This window comes from Pristis pectinata, chromosome 12 (genome assembly GCF_009764475.1).
Source record: "Pristis pectinata isolate sPriPec2 chromosome 12, sPriPec2.1.pri, whole genome shotgun sequence".
In the NCBI taxonomy this organism is placed as follows: domain Eukaryota; kingdom Metazoa; phylum Chordata; class Chondrichthyes; order Rhinopristiformes; family Pristidae; genus Pristis; species Pristis pectinata.
Window position 1 is genome coordinate 13,790,780 of NC_067416.1, and position 20,522 is coordinate 13,811,301.

At 39.2% G+C, this 20,522-nt stretch overlaps 1 protein-coding gene across 4 annotated transcripts in view; it reads right to left on the bottom strand.

The window, feature by feature from the left end:
• The window catches only part of eno4 (enolase 4), a 71,884-nt gene that overhangs the window by 12,258 nt on the left and 39,104 nt on the right, over positions 1–20,522 (bottom strand). For 3 of the 4 annotated variants that reach the window (XR_007957308.1, XM_052027881.1, XM_052027879.1), the window contains 7 exons: positions 19,116–19,247; positions 13,997–14,062; positions 13,633–13,791; positions 10,480–10,605; positions 3,912–4,104; positions 1,296–1,363; positions 382–499 (listed from right to left, as the gene is read on the bottom strand). Coding sequence is in view for 3 of the 4 variants with exons in the window: in XM_052027881.1 (XP_051883841.1) it covers positions 382–499; positions 1,296–1,363; positions 3,912–4,104; positions 10,480–10,605; positions 13,633–13,791; positions 13,997–14,062; positions 19,116–19,247 (862 nt within the window). In the remaining variant the exon portion in view is untranslated. The remainder of the gene's footprint in view (positions 1–381; positions 500–1,295; positions 1,364–3,911; positions 4,105–10,479; positions 10,606–13,632; positions 13,792–13,996; positions 14,063–19,115; positions 19,248–20,522) is intronic. The other variant, XM_052027880.1, reaches the window with a different exon arrangement.

Sequence of the window (20,522 nt, forward strand, 5' to 3'; positions counted from 1 at the left end):
CACTAAGTGAAAAATATAAATTGTTCAACATTTACAACATTTGGAGAATGGCAAGCAATTATAATAATGCTGGCTTTCAATTTAGGGGATGGTTATTGATGTGAAAGTACTAAATTCAGTAGTACAATAATAAAGTGATTGTAGATATAGTCTCCTGATTGAAGACAATTGGTATTTATGTACATCCAGTACCATTAAGTTGTCAGTTACATGGACCAGTGCAGCTTTTGGCAAATGCTTTCTTTTCTTTTCGAGAGAGTGTGATTTGCTGACTCGCAGGATTCTCATTCCCTCTAGCTGCGCAATTTCTGTCACTCCTCCCATAATCTTTGTCTCCCATTCTCTGCAAACTGAAAGGGAATAAAATGAAGCAGCTCATACCCAATGCTCCCCTCTGAGCCAATTCTTCTTCAATGGCTAGCAGACGGTTGTATTTTGCCACCCGCTCTCCATGACATAGACCTCCCAGTTTGATGAACCTGGCCCCTAGACCAACAGCCTGAAGGGAATGAAAACCAACAAATGTATTTAGTTGGAAGTTTTAGGAATTGAAAATAGACAAAAGCTGGTTAATGATGTTGGGGGGGGGGGCGGATAGTGGAATTTGTTCTAAACTCAGACTTTAACACTAGCCAGTTTAAAAATAAGCATTAACAAATTTAAGAATCATCATTATTGGCAATGTATACTATGTAAAAAGGAAAAGTTAAAAGGGAAAAGACCTGTTTTAGTATCTCTCAGGAGAAGGAGCATAAAGGATATGGACAGATATTGTCATTATATTAGTTCACTGAAAAGTATAATGAGTGGTAATAGCAGAGAAACTATCTATTCATTCTATGCTCCTAAACTTGATTTAAATACTTACCACAAAAGTTTTTTCTCTAAGTTCTAAAATATTTTGCAGAAATCTGATGAAAGTTACATGGTACAAAATAGGTCTGAAATATTAATATAGATTATGGGTTAAACTACAACTTCTGAATCTGAATTCAGCTGCTAAAATGAAAAAGAAAAAATAAGTTCGAAGAAAGTAGATGGTAATTTAGTCTATCATTTGAAGAATTTTGATTGTACGTGATTTAACTACCATTTTCACCTTGACTACCATGATGATGTTTGAAGATGTATTATATTTTCCCCGGTAGTTGTAAGAATAATAACAGCATATGGTGTTACAATGAATTAATTCAATAGATTTAAAACAGCTAAACTAAACTGAACTGCAGGATTTAAGTGAATGAGATATCTGTAAGAAAGTAGTTGATTATATTCTATGAAGTCAGTTTACTTACGATGTCAGCTATGCTGTTGTCAGTGGTCTCTTCATCTGTCAGACCTGGTATAAATCTGAACCCATTTTCTGGAAAGTTAAAAAAATTTTATTAGTTAATTGATAATGTATTTCTTTTAACATATTTGTCTCAAGGCAGATTACCTGAAATTGCATACAGATCATTCTGATCATCTTAAGCATATGATTCAGCAAAAATTAAGCATATACCATCTATACAGTGAAATTAGTCATTTCACCATAGCTTACACCAGTTCAAGCCAGCCTGCTGTATTTAAAAGTGAAATCCCGACAAGGGAAAAGCTTAAAAGGGAACAGACTACAACAGGCAGTGGTGGAATTCACTGTGAAGATAATTCTGACTTGGTTGAAGTTGTGATAGAATGCGTTTGTGAGTTGGATGTTAAATCTTCAGCTATTGCAATGGAAGCTTTGATGGAAAAAGTAGAAAGAGTTGAATTTTAACCACAAGGTTCCATAGGGCCATCCTGATCTTTAGTTAAACAACAGTGAGAGGAGAAGAACCTGAAAGTAAATTAACTGCCTGAATGCAGTGTTGTATGAAGTCCAAGTGCTTCACGTGCATGGTCAAAGTCAGTGAATGTAGACACCATATCCCACCAGTTGCACAACTTGATCCAAAACACAGCATCTCCTTTAGTACTGCTCTGGATTTTTGTGCTCGTCTCTCAAATTCTTGAAACAAGAACTTCCTGACTTAGAAACCACTGATTCACTCTGCAACTATCCATAACAAACTACACCAATCTTCCTGTTGAATTTTAACTAATTCTCTGAAAGAGGCAACACAAGTAGATAGGGTGCTAAAGAAAACGTATGGCATACTTGCCTTCATCAGTTGGATTGTTGAGTATAAAAGTCGGGAAGTCATACTGCAGCTGTATAAAACTTTGGTTAGGCCATATCTGGAGTATTGCATCCATTTCTGGTTACCACATTTCAGGAAGGATGTGGAAGCTTTGGAGAGGATGCAGAAGAGTTTTACCGGGATCTTGCCTGGATTAGAGAGTGTTAGCTACAAGGAGAGATTGGACAAACTTGGATTGTTTTCTCTGGAGCGCCGGAGGCTGAGAGGTGATCTGATCGAAGTATACAAAAATTATGATAGGCATGGATAGGGTAGATAGTCAGTGTCTTATTCCCAGGGTGGAAATGTCAAACACTAGAGGGCATAGCTTTGAGGTGAGTGGGGAGAAGTTTAGAGAAGATTTACAAGGCAAGTTTTTGTTATGCAGAGAGTGGTAGGTGCCTGGAACATGCTGCTGGGGAAGTGATGGAAGCAGATATGACAGCAACATTTAACAGGCATTTAGACAAGCACATGCAGGGAATAGAGGGATATAGACTATGTGCAGGCAAATGGTATTTGTTTGGATTGTCATCATGGTCAGCAAAGATATCATGGGCCAAATAGCCTGCTCTTGCTGTGTACTGTTCTATGTTCTATAAGGCCCAACTCACCTAGAGTTTTAAACAATCATTCCACGCAAAGCAGTGTTTCAATTGCACTTCTTCCAATCTACTCTACATTGGAGAAACCAAATGAAGATTGAGTGTTTGCTTTGTGGAGCACCTGAGCTCAGTCCTCAGGGATGAGTGTGAGCTTCCTGGTTCATGTCACTTTAAATCTTAATCCCATTCCTATTTCAGTCTGTCCATCTTCAGCCTCCTCCACTGTCATAGTGAGAGGCACAATGTAAACAAGAAGAACAACATCTTATCTTCCATCTGGGCACTGTTTAATGTTCTCGATTGAACATTGAATTTTTCTTCTTCAGGGAAACTGCTCTCGCATTGTTTTCCATTATGCTTATGTCCCTTTCTCACTTCAATTCCATATTATGCCTCCCTAACATTCAGTACTCATGCTCCTTGTCAGCTGATCTGTCTTGACCAATCTCCATATGGTCTTTTATCTCACTCCTCTGCCCCTACCCCCACCGTTACCCCCAGCTGTGTTTTGAAAACTGTGCCCCTTCAATCTTCCCCCAGTTCTGAGAAAGGATCCCTGACCTGAAATATTAATTGGTTTCTCTTTCTACAGATGCTGTTTGACTGGCTGAATTCTTCCAGCATTTCCTGATTTTGTTACAATATCCTATTTATTTATCATCTAGATTCCTCCTAATCTTTACTGAATTACTGGGCCTCAAGGCATTGATTTTAACATCATTTTTTCCCAAACATCTTCGTGATCTTGCGCATTCTAGCTTTGTAACTTCAGTTAACACCAGGCCATTCCACATAAATGTTTGAGATGATTATCCCACCTTCAACTGTATCATCATGCGATTATAGCCCACTCTCAATAACAAGCGCACTGAATTCGTTCACTCAGTTATACCGTTCTGCAGCTTCAAAAACTTCAAAAAGCTCAGTTCTTCAAGTGTACTTTCAATCACGTTTCACTTTCAACTAGGAACATTTTCAAGTTTACAGGTTCTGCATGAATTTTATTTATTAACGTTGGACCTTATTGTTGGGCTGGGGTTTGAATTATTTTATGAACAGAAATGGAATGCAACAGTCTCACTGATAATTATTTAGAAAGTAATGATAGTAACTTCTGTATATTCCTAGTTGAAATATAACCTACCTTCCATCAATTTTGCCACATGAATTAAATTTGAAATTGTAGTTTGATTGGCATGTTTCAAGACCAAACCACTGTATTGATTTGCACCCAGGCCATCTGTTAGGAGCTTGTCTATTGACCTTGAAGCTGCATCAGCCAAGATATAACACCGGGGACTAAGAAGACTGCATAGCTTACTCCATTGTTCAACATCCTGAATAGGAAGACAAATGGATTATCACTTTGATGCAAAATGCAAAGATTAATTTTCTCAATTAACTCAAATAATTAAATAACAATTTTCATTCACATTGTAGCTTAAATGCAGTAAAAACATACAAAATGCATCAAAGGAGATTTAACAAACAAAGTTTGACAGCGAGCTACATGATATATAAGAAATGATATAAATGGTAGTGTTGCAGTTCATTGAGGCTGGTGAAGGCTTGTTAATTGTAGATGGTCTGTCTAGAAGGGATGCAAGTAGAAGAAGGTGAATGAGGAAAGAAGGAAAAATAAATGCTATAACTGTGAGATACAAAACACTGCAGTTGTTGGAAACTGAAATAAGAGAATGATGTAAATACTCATCAGATCAGGCAGCATCCATGGTGAGAGAAAAACAGGATTAATGTTACAGGTTGATGACCTTTCATCAAAACTGGCCCATCCCGATACAAATAGTTGAATTCAGTCTTCAATAGTGCATGGGTCCCTGGACACTGGGATGTGAAGACGTAAAAAGGATAGGTATTGCAGCTCCTGCAGTTGCACTGGTAGGTGCGTGACAAGGGAGTGAGCATTGGTAGAGGAAGAATTCTGAGAGGCACGTGTCCCTTTGGAATGCCAGGAAGGGTAGGGAAGATGTATCTAGTGGTGACATTACATTGAAGGTGGTAGAAATTATAGAGGATGATGGGCTGGAAGGTGAGGATAACGGGAACTCCTGTTCTGGCTGGGAAGAGAGGTGGTGAATGCAGAAATGTAGGAACAGATGTTTTGAGAATTCTGTCAACTAAAGGTGGAGGGGAAACCATTGTTAAGGGAGATATTCCTTATGTGCAGGTGACTGCTTTATAAACACCTCCATTCAGTCCACTAAAGGTGATCCTGAGTTTCTAGTCACTTTCATGAAGCCTATCATAAGCTCAAGGAACAGCATCTGATCTTCTGACTAGGTCTGGGACAGCCCTCAGGACTTAATTTCAAGTCATCAGATCTCCAGTTTGTTTCAAAACTGGCCAGTTCTGATGAAAGGTCAGACTGCAACATTAATTCTTAGAACATAGAACAGTACAGCACAGGAACAGACCCTTCGGCCCACAATGTTGTGCCATACTAATTAAGCTAATGAAACCTAATTAAACTAATCCCTTTTGCCTGCACATGGTCCATATCTCTCATGTGACTATTTGAGAGCCTCTTAAACAACTCTATCTTATCTGCCTCCACCACCACCCTGGCAGCACATTCCAGGCACCTACCACTCTCTGTGTAAAAAAAAACTTGCCCCACACATCTCCTTTGAACTTTTTCCCTTCTTACCTTAAATGCATGCCCTTCAGTATTAGATATTTTGACCCTGTGAAAAATATGCCTACTATGCCTCTCATAATTTTATAAACTTCTGTCAGGTCTCCCTCAGCCTCAGCCACTCCAGAGAAAATAATCCTAGTTCAGGTTTTCTTTCTCCATAGATGCTGGATATTTCCAGCATTCTTTTATTTCAAATTTCCAGCAACTACAGCATTCATAATTAAGCAGCTATTTCAAAATGTTCAGCTGAAATTTAACTAAGTCAAAAAGAGGAACTCAATGATAAAGGTGAACCATCTGTGGTTGACAAAAGGGGTCAAGAAAAATACTAAGTCAAAAGTGGCAAAAGCTAGCGTTAGACCAGAAGGCTGGGAATTTTTCAGGAACCAGCAGTGGAGGACTAAAATGCTAATAAGGAAGAAGAAATTTGATTATGAGAGAAAACTGGCAAATAAAATCAAAACAACCAGCAAGAGCTTTGATATAGATATATAAAAAGGAAGAGGGTAGTTAAGGTGAGCGTGGGACTCCTGAGGATTGAGACTGGGGAATGAATAAAGGAAAACAAAAAAATAGCAGATAATTTAAACCAAAACCTTGCTTCAGTCTACAGGGTAGAGGACACTACAAACATCCCAAAGATAGTAGATAGGCTAGATTGAAATAGGAGTGAAAAACTTGTAACAATCCCTATCATGAGGGACAAAGTATTGGAGAAACTAATGGGACTAAAGGCAGACAAGTCACTAGGACTCAATTATGTGCTAAGAGTTTTCTAAGGATAAAGCAACAAAAGATGATAGAGGGGAACCTATAGATATAGAAGGAATTTAATATAGCATATAAAATGCTAGGAGATAAGATAAAAGAGATCACAACTTTGAGGAAAGTACATTAACAATAGATTGAAGACTGGTTATCACTGAGAGAGAGAGAAAGAAAATAAATAAATCTTTAGTAGAGTGGAAAGACATAACTAGCACAGTGCCCCAAGGACTGGTACTTGGCCCTCAATTATTTACCATCTATTTTGTTGACCAGGGGAGGGGGGGTTAAAATGCAAGGTATCCATGTTTGTTGATGACATGAAATTAGGTGGGAAAACATGATGCGAGGAGGATATCTGGACTCTGCAACAAGGTATATTTAGGTTGAGAGGGTGGGCAAACACATGGCAAGTGGATTTAATGTAGAAAGTGCGAGGTCATGCACTTTTGTAAGAGAAATCAAAAGGTAGACAATTATCTCAATGGAGACTGACAGCAAATGAGTGGAGTAGAGAGGGATCCAGAAGTCGTCGTGCACAAAACACAAAAGTTAGCATGCAGGTGCAGTAAGTAATGAAGGTAAATGGCCTCCTTATTTACTACATTGGAAGCAGTCCAGAAGAGATTCACTAGCCTAATTCCTAAGATGAGAGGGATTTCCTATCACTAGTGACTAAAAAAAAGACCTATATTCTCTGCAGTTTAGAAGAATAAGGGATGATCTTATTTAAATATATGAGATTCTAAGGGGCCATGACAAGATGGATATTTGAGATGTTTCCACAAGAGGGAGAGTCTAGAATGAGGTAACATAGTTACAATATAAGGCACCACTTACTCAAAACTGAGATGTATGGGAATTTCTTCTCACAGAAGGCAGTGAACCTCTGGAATTCTCTACACCCAAGGGTTGTGGAGACTAGATCATTGGAGGTATTTCAAGAAGTAGATAAATGTTTGCAATATTGGGGCACTGGCAAAGAAGAGGAATTGAAGCCTGAGGCAGATCAGCTGTGATCATATTGGATGACAAGCAGGCTTGAGAGACAAGGTGGCCTACTTCTGCTTCTGATTAGTTGTGTGTATTCTCATGTATTCTCTATGCCACAATTCCGGCATTGTTTTTGTTTCCCTCCCCTCTGTCCTCATTCATTCCCTTTTTTACATCCCTTCCAGATGCATTATCTTCAGATTGCAAGCCTTTATCACCCTCCTTCAGCCAGCAGCATCAGCAATGTTTATCTCCAGCCTATCACCCTCATGTACCCAGCTGTCAGGAAAGATGATTGATTTGGTTATTTGTTTCTCTCTCTATAGCTCCCTGACCAGCTGAGTATGTCCAGCAATTTTTCTCCTTATTTAAGAATCTTGAATGAGTTTAAAGTTATAGGGCAAGGTGGGAAGCCAGCCAAAATGGCATTTTAAGACAGTATATAATTACTTTGTTTATATAATTATTCTTTCATTTTCTTCTTGAAATTAAACCCTGAGCTTCCCATTGCCTGCCACTTTAATTCTCCACTGTACTCCCACTCTATCTGTCTGTGGCCTCCTGTACTATTACAATGAAGCCCAATGCAAGCTTGAGGAACAGCACCTCTTCTTCCATCTGGGCATGTTGCACCCTTCTAACCTCAATATTGAATTATACAACTTAAGGTAACTTGATTTTTCTGTCTATATCAGTCATCCATCTGTGATATCCATCAGCTTGTTTGTTCCAACCCTCTCCTCCCCTCCTTATTTTTTTCCTCTGAGAGTGGAGAATATGCCCAGCCTGACCTGCCGGGCTAACCCTAACCCTGCCTGCTCTGCATTTTGCAACTCCTACATTTTCTGTTTACGTCCTCACTCTCTAACTGTTCCCATTCACTCATTGACCAGATGACCTTGTTTACAGCTTACCCCCTCGGTCACCCCAGTTTACCCAGAGACCACCATCCTTCCCCACCTTCCCGGCAGACTAACAAGCTTCTATTGTCTCCTTCCCAGTTCTGAGGAAGAGTCTTCATCCTGAAATGTTAACTCTGTTTCTCTTACAACATATGCAGCCTGCCCACTTGAACATTCCTGGCATTTTCTGTTTTTATAATGGGGGATGAGTCTATTGCATATGAAGCTCAAAGCGTACATGAAGTTGAGGAGTTTATTATGAATGTAAAAATGTTACATCTTTTCATTTTCAAAGACAAAAATTGCTTATTAACAAAGAAGAGTAAATCTATAGGACAAAACTGGATGTGATAACCTCCAATGCAGAGTGGACTGTCTGAAATTAGTTTTCATAATGAAAATCTGTTGATCTTTCCCTATAAACAGCATACACCAGGTTAGGTCTGTAGTGTGAATGACTGTTCCCTGCTTGGATGAAGTGGCTGTACTGGACTAGATGGCCTTTACCATCCCCCTTTTAATATTGTCGTATTTGTACTTCACATTCTCTGCTTTCTAAAAAGAGATCTGAATTTATATAGTGCCTTTCATGGCTTCAGGACATCCTAAGATACTTTACAGAAAATTAAGTGCTTTTGAAGTGTAATCACAACTGTACTCTGGGAAATGAGTATCCAATTTGAGCAGGCATGGTCTCACATTAGCAATATGATAAAAACAAATAATTTGTGTTTATTGATGTTATTGAAGGATAAATATTAGTCAGGAAATGGAGAAATACCTTCCCTGATCGACACTGCTCTGAAGACAGGGGATCTTTTATGTACACCTGAAAGGGTATTAGGGATTTTAGTGTCTCTGCTGCAGGATAGTTCCTTGTAACTGCACTCTTCATATATCTGGAGTAAAGTGTAAATCCACATATTTTTATGACTACAAAGCAGAGTTATAGCACAGACCTACAACTAATGTGTACATATTGAGAACATTACGATTATATAGCTTAAATGCTACTTTGTGTTGATCCCTACTCAATGAATTTCTTAAAGAGCTATCTTGAGCTTTCCCCTGCTATTTCCACAAACCCATGTTCCTTTTTCAGATATTTTTCACTCCTTTAAAACTTTCTCTCTCCTTTAAATGCTATTATGGATTATTTTTCCAGCAGTGTTCAAATAAGGGATCCCTCTTATTTGAGATATCCCTCTGCATTAAATGTGAAGTTGATGATTGAAGATTTTTAGTTCTTTCAATTAAACATTGAGAAGGCTGAACAATTACCTTTGACCCCTACACCACAAAGGCTGCTTCTTTCATGCTACCTCTCTGTAACCTCTCCAGACTACATCACTTATTGAGAAGTCTGCATTTCTTGACATAGCCTTAACACAGCTGTTCTATTGATGTACCTGTTCTGAAATTTCTGACCAATCAGGAAGACAGGACAGTCCCTAAATTATGCATGAAGCATGAAATTTGATGTCTTCAGTAGGTACTGCACTACAAGCTTGATTTCTATTCTTTGCAACTATTCCAGATCTCCACTGCTGGCATCTTCAGGATTTCTACGTGGTCTGCAGGTAACAGATGCCTTGTTTGCAAGGGTTGATATGTACATCAACTTCACCATGGACGGCATCAACCAGACAGAACATTTTTTGATTTATTGCTCTAGCTAGAATCCCACAAATGCAATGGGTGATAGTCTGCACTCTTGTGGCAACCTAGTCACTCACAAATCTTACTAGAAGATTTATCAATAGGAAAGGATTATACTTCATTAACACACAGATGCTTTGCAATCACAGTAAAACCTTTCTCCAGGTGCGTGCAAGATACCCTGGCAACTAACATTATCCCTTCATTGTCAACATTCACTCCCTAATCCATCAGCATCTTAAGAATCCTGTCCCTATTTCCAAATCTCTCTGGAGACTTGCTATTCCACATTTTAGTACCTTCTCCACAATCCATGTTCCCAAATTCTCCTTTCCTCTTGTATGCTCTTCCTTTTTTTCCTCAACCCACAACGGTAGCTAATTTTTCACTCACTTCATTTTCATTTTCTGGAATTCCTTTCTTAAACCCCTCTATTTCTCAACCTTCCTTTGCTCTTTTAAATCATTAAAATAAATCTACTTGCCTAAGATTATAGTCATATGAACTCTCATTCTTTGCCTCAGTAGCTATGAAAGGGCAAAGGAATATTTATCCATGTTGTGTATTCTATTAATATGTGATTATCTTCTAGCTTTTCTGTTTATAAGTTGAATGAAAATAAACACACTGAATCAGATGGAACAGCAGTTTACATTCTATATTCGCAATTTACTCTACTTAAGTTTCTAAAGTTTTTATGATCTTTCAGAATTACAGACAGAGTAGTTACTAACCTCTTTCCGAAGAGGGTCTATCAGACCAATAATTGATGGGTACTGCTCTACCAAGTTTGTGTAGAACTCTATCATATCATCAGGATGTTTTAATACTCCCATTATAACTTCATATTTCTGTTTTTCCTGTAAAATATAAAATTGAAATGCTCATTTGTTATCCCATTTCAGTAGGGAAGGAGCGTAAAGGATAACAAGCTTCCCCCTGAAATTCCCAATATCAAAAAAAAAAGTCTCCAGCCAATTTGATTCACTCCATGAGCTATCAAGAAGCAGCTAAGGGCATGAGATAGAACAAAGGCCACAGGACCAAATGGCAACCCAGCTGTAATATGAAGACCTGGACTCCAGAACAAGCCATACTCCAGCAAAATTGTTCCAATGTAGCAGCATTTACATGACAACAAGGAAAAGTGACCAGGTTCATCCTGTTCACAAAATGCAGGACAAATCCAATCAGTCTACGCTCAATCATTCAGCAAAGTGCTATCAAGTTTCAGTTACTCACCAATAACCTATTCACCGGTGCCAAGTTTGGTTTTCACAAGGACAACTTGGCTCCACATTTCATAGCCTTATTCCAACCATAGATCAAAGAGGTAAATTCCAAAAGTTATATGAGAGTGACATCAAGGCAGAATTTGACCAAATATGGCATGAAGATGCCATGGTAGAACTAAAGTAAATGATCATGAAAGGGAATCATACCTCATACTAAGGAAGATGGTTATGCTTGTGCTTTATCAATCTAGCCTTATAGCTTCATTAAAGGAGTTCCTGAGAGCAGTCCTGGGCCCAACCATCTTCATCAATGACCTTTTTTCCATCATAAGGTCAGAAGTGTGGAATTTTGTTGACGATTGCACAACATTCCATTTGCAACTCATCAGCAAAGAAAGTAGCCCAACATCAGGCATTGGGTGATGTGTCAAATAACATGCACTACATAAAAGTGCCAGGGAATGACCATCTATAACAACTACTACAGTTGAAATTAAGTAGCACTACTATTGCTGGGTACTCCACCATCAATATTCCAGGGAGGGTCATCATTAATCAGAAAATGAACTGGCCAAACTACTTAAGTAATGTGGCTTTAACAGCAGGTGATAGGCTGGGTATTCTGTAATGAATGACACCCCATAGTCTTTCCACAAGGTACAGAGTACAAGTGAAGAGTGTGATTGAATAGTCTTCATTTGTCTAGAAAAATACTACTCCAATAACACACAAGAAGTTTGATACCATATTGTTTTACCTTGTACTACCTCAGTGTACTGTGTAATGAATTGATCTGTATGAACGGTATGCAAAACAAGTTTTTCACTGTACCTTGGTAATAATAAACCAATTCCAATTCCAAATTTGACTTACACCCCAACCAGCACCCTTAACATTCATTGCTTCTACTACTGGCAGTAGTATGTGCCATGTACAAAATTCACTGCAGTTACTCTTCATGGCTTCTTCAGAAGAAGCTCTAAACCAAAGTCCTCTATCACCAAAAAGAACATGTGCATCAATGATATCAGAACACCATCATCGTTGGTTCCCCTCAACATGGCTTAGAAACAAATTGCCATCCTTCACCATTGCTAGACCTAAATGCTGTAATCTTCTTCAGCAGGACCAAAGAGCTTCACCATCATCTGATCAAAGGCAATAAGGGACAGGCAATAAATGCCATCAATACCAGTGATGCTTGCAAACCAAAGATCAATGTATTTTAAAAAAACTCACATTTTTCAAGTGCCAACGCTACCATTTACTGTGAAATAAATTAGCTGAATTGTGACACATCATCAATTACACTGAAGTTTGAGTTTACATTCTGCCTTTGTCTTTCACAATACATGTGCTCCTTCAACATCAGGCTCCCTCGGCTATTTTTGTTTTACATAGAAAGAAGATTGTATCCCCGTAGACTTTCTTGTCAGTTATGTCATTATGCCTACAGAGTTTCAAAGGCATCTGAGAACCAGCCTTTCTGGGTCACAATAGATCTGTGTCACTCAGAGTACAGACAGAATTCCATTTGAGAAGACCTCTTCCTTCTGCTAGAGAATCTATGATCATGCTAATGCAGAAGGAGATATCGTCCCTGTCAGAAAAACCATTTGAATGTGCTTGTTAAAAAGAGACACAAAGTGTAGGGATAATAAACAAACAATTATATGATCACAATTTAATAGAGGAAAAAAATAATGCAAATTCAGTCACAGCAGTGAATAGTGAATGTCATCAGGCACAGCTTTAAGAGGGAAACAAAGGACTGCATATGCTGGAATCTAGATGAAAAACAACTGGTTCTGTCTCTGGTCAAGAAAGAAGCGGAGGGCAGTGAGGCTATCATGATGGGGAATGGAGGTAGTGTATATAGGGACTGGACACCCATGGTGAAGATGAGGTTGTGCATGCTGGAGAACTTAAAGCTATGGAAAAGTTGGATAGCATGCGATGTGTCATGAATGCAGGTGGAAAGGGATTTGGCAAGGGGAGATAGGATAGTATCCAGATCTGTCTCTGGTCAAGAAAGAAGCAGAGGGCAGTGAGGCCATTGTCTCTGGTCAAGAAAGAAGTGGAGGGCAGTGAGGGCAGCTTTAAGAGGAACAACAGTGCTCATGGTGCCTTCGCCGAATGTACAACAAAGATAAAAGATATTGGCATGAGGGTTTATAGAGCCATAAAGCCCAGCTAAAACTGAGAGAGTGTTCTTAGTGAGGTTTGCATTATGGAGCAGTAGAATCCGCCGTCCTTAATAGCTACCCTAACAGAAATTCCTAGCAAACACATTTTCACTATACTTATAAGTATAAGGCCTCCAACACAGTTTTCCTTGTTCCTGAATCAACTGTGCATGAAGTATTGATTCACACTAAAATAATTAAGACATTCCACTGGCAAATAAATCAGACAAAATTTGAAAACAAGCTGATGAAGACATCAGGCAGGGTTACTAAAAAAACTGATCAATGAGGGAGATTATAAGTAGCACATTGAGTGAGGAGAGATTGAAAGGTACAGGAGTTTAGAAAGAGGATTTCACAGAAGGGCTGAGTGACACCATCAAGTGATTTGTACACAAGGATAAGAATCTTGATGATTTACAGATTTGAATAATTATGTGTACATGTAAATCTAATATAAACTCACATAATCCATCAGTTCATGTGCACCACAGTTGAGCATCAAATGCAGATCCTCCCCCAGTGTCAATTGTAGTGCGGTACATGCCTCTTGGATCATCTCAAAAGGTTGTTCTATACGATCATATCCTTTCTTCCAGCAGCCCAAGTGAGACATTGCTGCAGGCTGAATGTAGAAACATGCCTTTTTGTCTGTTTGTTTTGTATAAAAGATTCAGTGATCTGCATAATACCCCTTCCCTCCACCAACAAAAACAGAGATAATAAAGCTTGTCTGTTTTTATTAAATACTTGAATCCTAACATTTAACGTAAAATAATTTCTTGAGTGCTTAATATGAGTAAATGGATTACTATTTAATGTATTCTTACTCCAGATTTTGGTGCAAACATCCATTTGGTGATTTCTTGCTGAAGATCTCTCATCATTTTGAGACTCTGCAAGACAATATCAAATAGCTGTAATTACATTGTCAGATCATGCCAAGGTAGTAATACAAGTAAGCAGGTTTGCCAGACTTGTCAAACAATCAACGTTTTAAATTCTCAAGTGGATCGGTTAGCTAAATATTTGTCATGAGGAAAACATTAAAAACTATTATTAAAAAGGTTATAGCAGAGTACTTAGAAACATTCAAGGTAATCAGGCAAAATCAACATAGTTTTGTGAAAGGAAAATCATATTTGGCTAATTTATTGGAGTTTTTTTGAGGAACATGTGCGATGGACAAATGGGGACTGGTGGATGTACCATATTTTGATTTCCAGAAGGCATTTGATAAGGTGCTGCATCAAAGACTATTGTGGAAAATAGAAGCTCATGGTGTAGGAGGTAATCATCGGCATGGATAGAAGATTGTCTGGCTAGCAGGAAATGGAGTAGGCCTAAATGAACCCATTACTGGTTGCCAAAATATAACAAATTGTGTGCTTCAATAGCTTCAACTTTTTAGAATTTATATTAATGACTTGGATAGAATCATGAAATCATAGAGTCGTCCAGCACAGAAACAGGCCCTTTGGCCTACCATGTGAATTCTGACCATCAGGTACCTATATTAATTTCATTTACCCATACTTGGTCCATAGATTTCTAAGCACTGGCAATTCAAGTGCTCATCCAGATACTTCTTAAATGTTGTGAGAGTATCTGCCTCCATCACCCACTCAGGTAATGTGTTCCAGATTCCAACTAGCCTCTGGGTGAAAAAAATTCTTTCTCAGATCCTGTCCAGATCTCTTCCTCCCGTGTCCTCTAATTTTAGATAACTCTGCTACAGTGTAAAATTTCCTACCATCTATGTACCTCATAGTTTCGTATACCTCTATAAAGTCCCTTCTCAGCCTTCTCTGCTCCAAGAAAAACAAACCCAGCCTATTCAGATTCTTCTCATATCTGAAAATCTCCATCCTAAGCAACTTCCTGGTGAACCTCCTCTGCGCCCCCTCCACTGTAATCAAATCTTTCTTACAGTGTGGCAACTAAGACTACTCACAGTACCCCAGCTGTGGCCTGAATAATGTTTTATAAGGTTCTACCGTGATTTCCCTGCTCTTATATTCTATGCCCTGGCTAATGAAGGTAACTATCTATATACCTCCTTCATTACCTTATCTATCTGTGCTGCACGGTTCCCTGGACTTGCACACTGAGGTCTTTCTGTTCCTCAATACTTTCTGAGGCCCTACCATTCATTGTGTCCTTCTCTTTATTAGCCCTCCCAAAGTGCATCAGCTTATCAGCATTAAATTACTTCTGCCATAACTCTACCCAACTTACCAACTCTTCATTTTCAACCTGTAGCCTAAGACCATCTTCCTCACTATCAACCACACTACCAATTTTCATGTAATCTGCAGAGAAGGTATCCTAGATGAACACTGGAATGGGCAGATGATCTTATGAGGAAAGATTGCACAGGCTAGGTTTGTATCTACTGGAGTGTAGAAAATTGAGAGAGGACTTGATTGATAGATAATATCCTGAGTGGTCTTGAATGGGTGGAAGTGGAGAGGATACATCCATTGGTGAGAGAATCTAGAATTAGGAGGTCACTGTTTAGAAATAAGGCAGTAATTAAGATTTTTTTTCTCTCTCAGAGTAACGAAATGACCTACCCTTGCTCCTAATTAGTACACTTGTATGTTGGTAACTCAATCAATGGGTATGGATCCAAACTTACTTTCCAATATCAGCCATGAAAATCTAGAAACATTCCAGGGTAATACCATAGGAGCAATACACACAAAATGCTAGAGGAACTCAGCAGTTCAGGCAGCATCTATGGAAGGAAACAGATTGTCAACGTTTGGGGTCGAGACTCTTCATCAGGACTGGTGAAGGGTCTCGACCCGAAATGTCGACTGTTTATTTCCCTTCAATAAATACTGCCTGACCTACTGAGTTCCTTCCTCCAGCATTTTGTGTGTGTTACTCCAGGTTCCAGCATCTGCAGAATCTCTTGTGTAATACAAAAGAGCTGGTCACTGACTTCAGGAAAGGGGGCGGTGTACATGCACCGGTCTACATCAATGGTGCTGAGGTTGAGAGAGTTGAGAGCTTCAAGTTCCTGGGAGTGAACATCACCAACAGCCTGTCCTGGTCAAATCACGTAGATGCCACGGCCAAGAAAGCTCACCAGTGCCTCTACTTCCTCAGGAGGCTAAAGAAATTCAGTTTGTCCCCTTTGACTCTCACCAACTTTTACCGATGCACTATAGGAAGCATCCTATCTGGATGTATCATGGCTTGGTACGGCAACTGCTCTGCCCAGGACCGCAAGAAACTGCAGAGAGTTGTGGACACAGTCCAGTGCATCACGGACACCAGCCTCCCCTCCTCGGACTCTGTCTTTACCTCTCGTTGTCTTGGTGAAGCAGCCAGCATAATCAAAGACCCCACCCACCCGGGACATTCTCTCTTTTCTCCTCTTCTATCAGGTAGAAGATACAGGAGCCTGAGGGCACGTACCACCAGACTTAAGGACAGCTTCTACCCCACTGTGATAAGACTATTGAAGGTTCCCTTATACAATGAGATGGACTATGACCTTACGATCTACCTTGTTGTGACCTTGCACCTTATTGCACTGCACTTTCTCTGTAGCTGTGACACTTTACTCTGTACTATTATTTTTTTTACCTGTACTACATCAATGCACTCTGTACTAACTCAATGTAACTGCACTGTGTAATGAATTGACCTGTACGATCGGTATGCAAGACAAGTTTTTCACTGTACCTCGGTACAAGTGACAATAATCAACCAATACCAATACCACAGGAGTAGGCTGGAAAATAAGTTCCAATTTGAATCTTTCTTCCCATTGGTAATTCTGCTCCATTTCTGTGAATCTGAGGTAACTGATACAAGATTCATAAAATCTGGCACAAATAGGGTAGAATGTGTGTGACGTTTTGAGTGGATGAGTGGTGTTGGAGAAAGTATATTGCTTCTGCCATCTTTGCTGAGCCTCTACATGGCCCAAACAACGAGACTTAAAGTCTTAGGTGTCCTACTCTATTTCAATAAGTCATGGGCTAGGGATTCCCACGAGTTGGTAAGAATGTTATATCTTTTGAAGAAGGCTTTGCGAACTTCTCAGAAGTGTCTTCTTTGTATTCTTGGTAATCTTTTGCCATGAATTAGCTCAGATTGCCTGTTGTGAGACCCTGCTGTCAGGTATGAGAACAATGTGGTCTGCCTATCAGAGATGGCTGGGTGTAATCAGAACATCAGTGCTGGCAATTTTAATTTCATCTCTTGGGAATATTAATTACAATCTGTCCAGTTGCGATCCTGACCCCTGCCCATGCCTCTTCATATTCTTTCAGAGGAGGATTTTGGAGACACTGGTACTTCTCCAGTGCTTTGAGATTCCCACTGTAAGTAGCCCTCTGAAGCTTACAGCAGGGCCAGTAGACCATGAGGATTTTGTCAAGGCCATCATCTTCCTCTGATAGTGAAGGGCTGCACTAGCACACCAGAAATGTTGTTGAATTTCATCACCAATGTCTTTCTTGAGATATGGAAAGTAGCCTAAGATTTCCTGCAACTATTTGTGGAGTGATGTTGTACAATGTGAGCAGGTAAGTATTGGACCGGTGTTCTGTGAACGTAAGGAACATTCTCTCATATGCTTCACTGAATGAGTGGACTATGACCAGAAGCTTGGCCTCCAAATGTGCACATATTCAAGCATCAGCTTTGTACTGCAGCTTATTGACTGAGGCTTGAACGACCTTGATTCCATTGTGTTGGTATATAGGTTGAACAGTTTTCCATTCATTGTGTAGATCAGCTCCACTCTAGCAGAGGTTTGTTGGTAGTGAGGTGCAATGTTGCACTGAGAAAGATTGAGGAAACGGATTTAGCGATGACATTGACTTGTTTAACCCTAGTCTGCACTGGAATCGAGTCCGTGTTGGAACCATTAGTTATAACTACAGTTTGCATATCATCATGTAGCAGACATAGAATGGAAAAGAACTTCTAATGGCACAAAATCTGAAGAGGTTTCTCCAAAGTCCTTGCCAAATGACAGAGTCAGGGGGTTTTATGAGGTCAGAGAAGTACATGTACAGTGATCGATGCTGCTCCCTCTATCTATTTTTGTTGTATAATGAAGATCATGTTCATTGTACCTCTTGAGTATGGAATCCACAATACAATTTGGAGACCAGCTGCATGGTCACTGGGAGCCACTGTTGTCTTCAGTTGACGTAAGACCTTTTAGACCTCTTGTTGGTATGGGGTGATGGTGAGAATGGACCAGACAATATGGTGTGGAATGGAAGGGGAGGTTTGGGGGCTTGTGGGTCGTTTGGGTGTCCTACTTTACAGATGGTCTCGACATGCATGTCATGATTGATCGGTGAGTTGTTGATCTATGCTTTTTCCAACCACAATCTGTCCTTTATATCACAAGTTCTTTTTTGGACCTTGACTGTTGGGTGCCTGTACAGATGTCTTTATTTTCCCCTTAATACATGATGGGATTTATAACCCAGGAATACCCCTTTGTCCATGGTTAATAAGAATGTCTAGATCTCTCAGTCGTTCTTATTAAGTCACTCTGGGTGTTTTCTGGTAAAGATGTCAAAAGTTTTTCATTGGTACTAATTACAGTATATCTCACAGAAGTTCCGGGTACTTAGACACTCTGTGGATCCTGTTGGTTGGCAATTGTCAGGTTATCTGTAAAATCTGTCCAAGACATGGGGTTCTTGACATTTTCAACATTCATTTTCTTTCTGTAATGTTTCTGTTGCAGCTGTTGTTTTTGGACAAGGCTCCTAAAATAACCTAGCAGATTAGTGGTGGTTCTGGAAGTCTGCATTCATTCCAGTGTATTCCCAGAGCAATTACAAAACCAATAACTGGAAAATAAGTTCTTTACCTGAATAGATAATTTTCTAACTGGTTTCATCACGAGGTCAGGCCAGTCAAATAGCAGTTAGTCAAATAAATCAGTCAAATGCACAGTCTTACCTTTTTATAACCAAGACCAGGTTTTGGAACTGCTATCACTTCCTTCAGCAATCTTAATTTTCCACCAGATGACTTCCCACAGTCAAGTAAACTTATCAAGGGAAGTGGCATTCTCATCTCTTTTGGGGGTTCCTAAAATGAAAATTAGAATTTCATAGTGTACTTAAAACCTGGAAATATAAAAGTTGTCTTCATACAGCATAAAGTACTTTTCTAGTACATATATAATTTGGATTGAAAATCATAATTTTCAGGTACTTAGCAAACCTGTTTTCTCCTGAATATTTAGCAGATTTTTAATAATGGGAGCTATTTAATGCACTATTAATATGTACTCATTTTGCAGCTGAACTTACACCATACACCACACTGCACCACAACTAGCACAAACCAGACAGCGACTATATACTGACGTATTTGGATTAACAGCAAATATTAATGTTTAACTAAGTGAATGTTAATTTAGCACAAACAACATAGTACCTTCCCTCCTCAAAGATGGTGACAGCAATCAAGTTTGGATTGGAAGACAGAGGTGAAAGAGTGGCAAATGAAATGAAGGCAACTGAATCTCCGATATAAGAGTGAGCAGAAAATTTCCAACTTTGTAAGTAATTAATATAAAAGAGAGATAATCATGAAAGATTATTATCTGCTGAATAGGGCTACTATTTTTATTTTCTCTCCTAGCTAGACCTGTGACTTAAACTAAATAGGAATTATAACTTACTATTATTTTATCAAATAGTTAATTAGATAAACTGTTTGATAATAGTAAAATAATTGGCTCAATAAAAACTAATCAAATGTATAAACATATTATAATAAAGATAGGAGGCTATTTGCTCTTCTGTAGTTTCTGTAATTTTTTATATTTGTTTATGAGAATTGGATTTGTTCTGAAGTGACTGATAATGCCAATATGGAGACCTCAGACACTTCCACACATGGGACATGAGATGCCCAACAGGGCAGGGTGTGGGTGAGTAGTTTGAAAGGTGGTATGCTCCTTCCATCATTTATGCTAAGCTTCTGTGCATTCCCAATAAATAGACTTGAGCTTCTCAATATTATCCCAAATCTTCCTTCTCCACTTTGAGCAGTAACATCTCAGGGATCCCCAGGAGATGGTGGAGATGTTGGGCTTTCTCAAGGAAGCTTTGAGCGCATCCTTAAATCTGCCTCTGTCCCTCTGGTAATCTCTTCCCGTGATGGAGCTCAGAGTAGAGTCTCTCAGAATAGAGAGTGTCTGTTTCAGGAGTTGGGTAATGGGCATGTGAATGACATGCCATGCCCAAAGGAGCCAAGTGATCACTGACGAGACTACATCTGAAATACTATTTAGTTCCCTTCTTTAAGGAAAGATGTTAATGAATTGGAAGCATTAAAAGTTCAGGATTGAAAGCA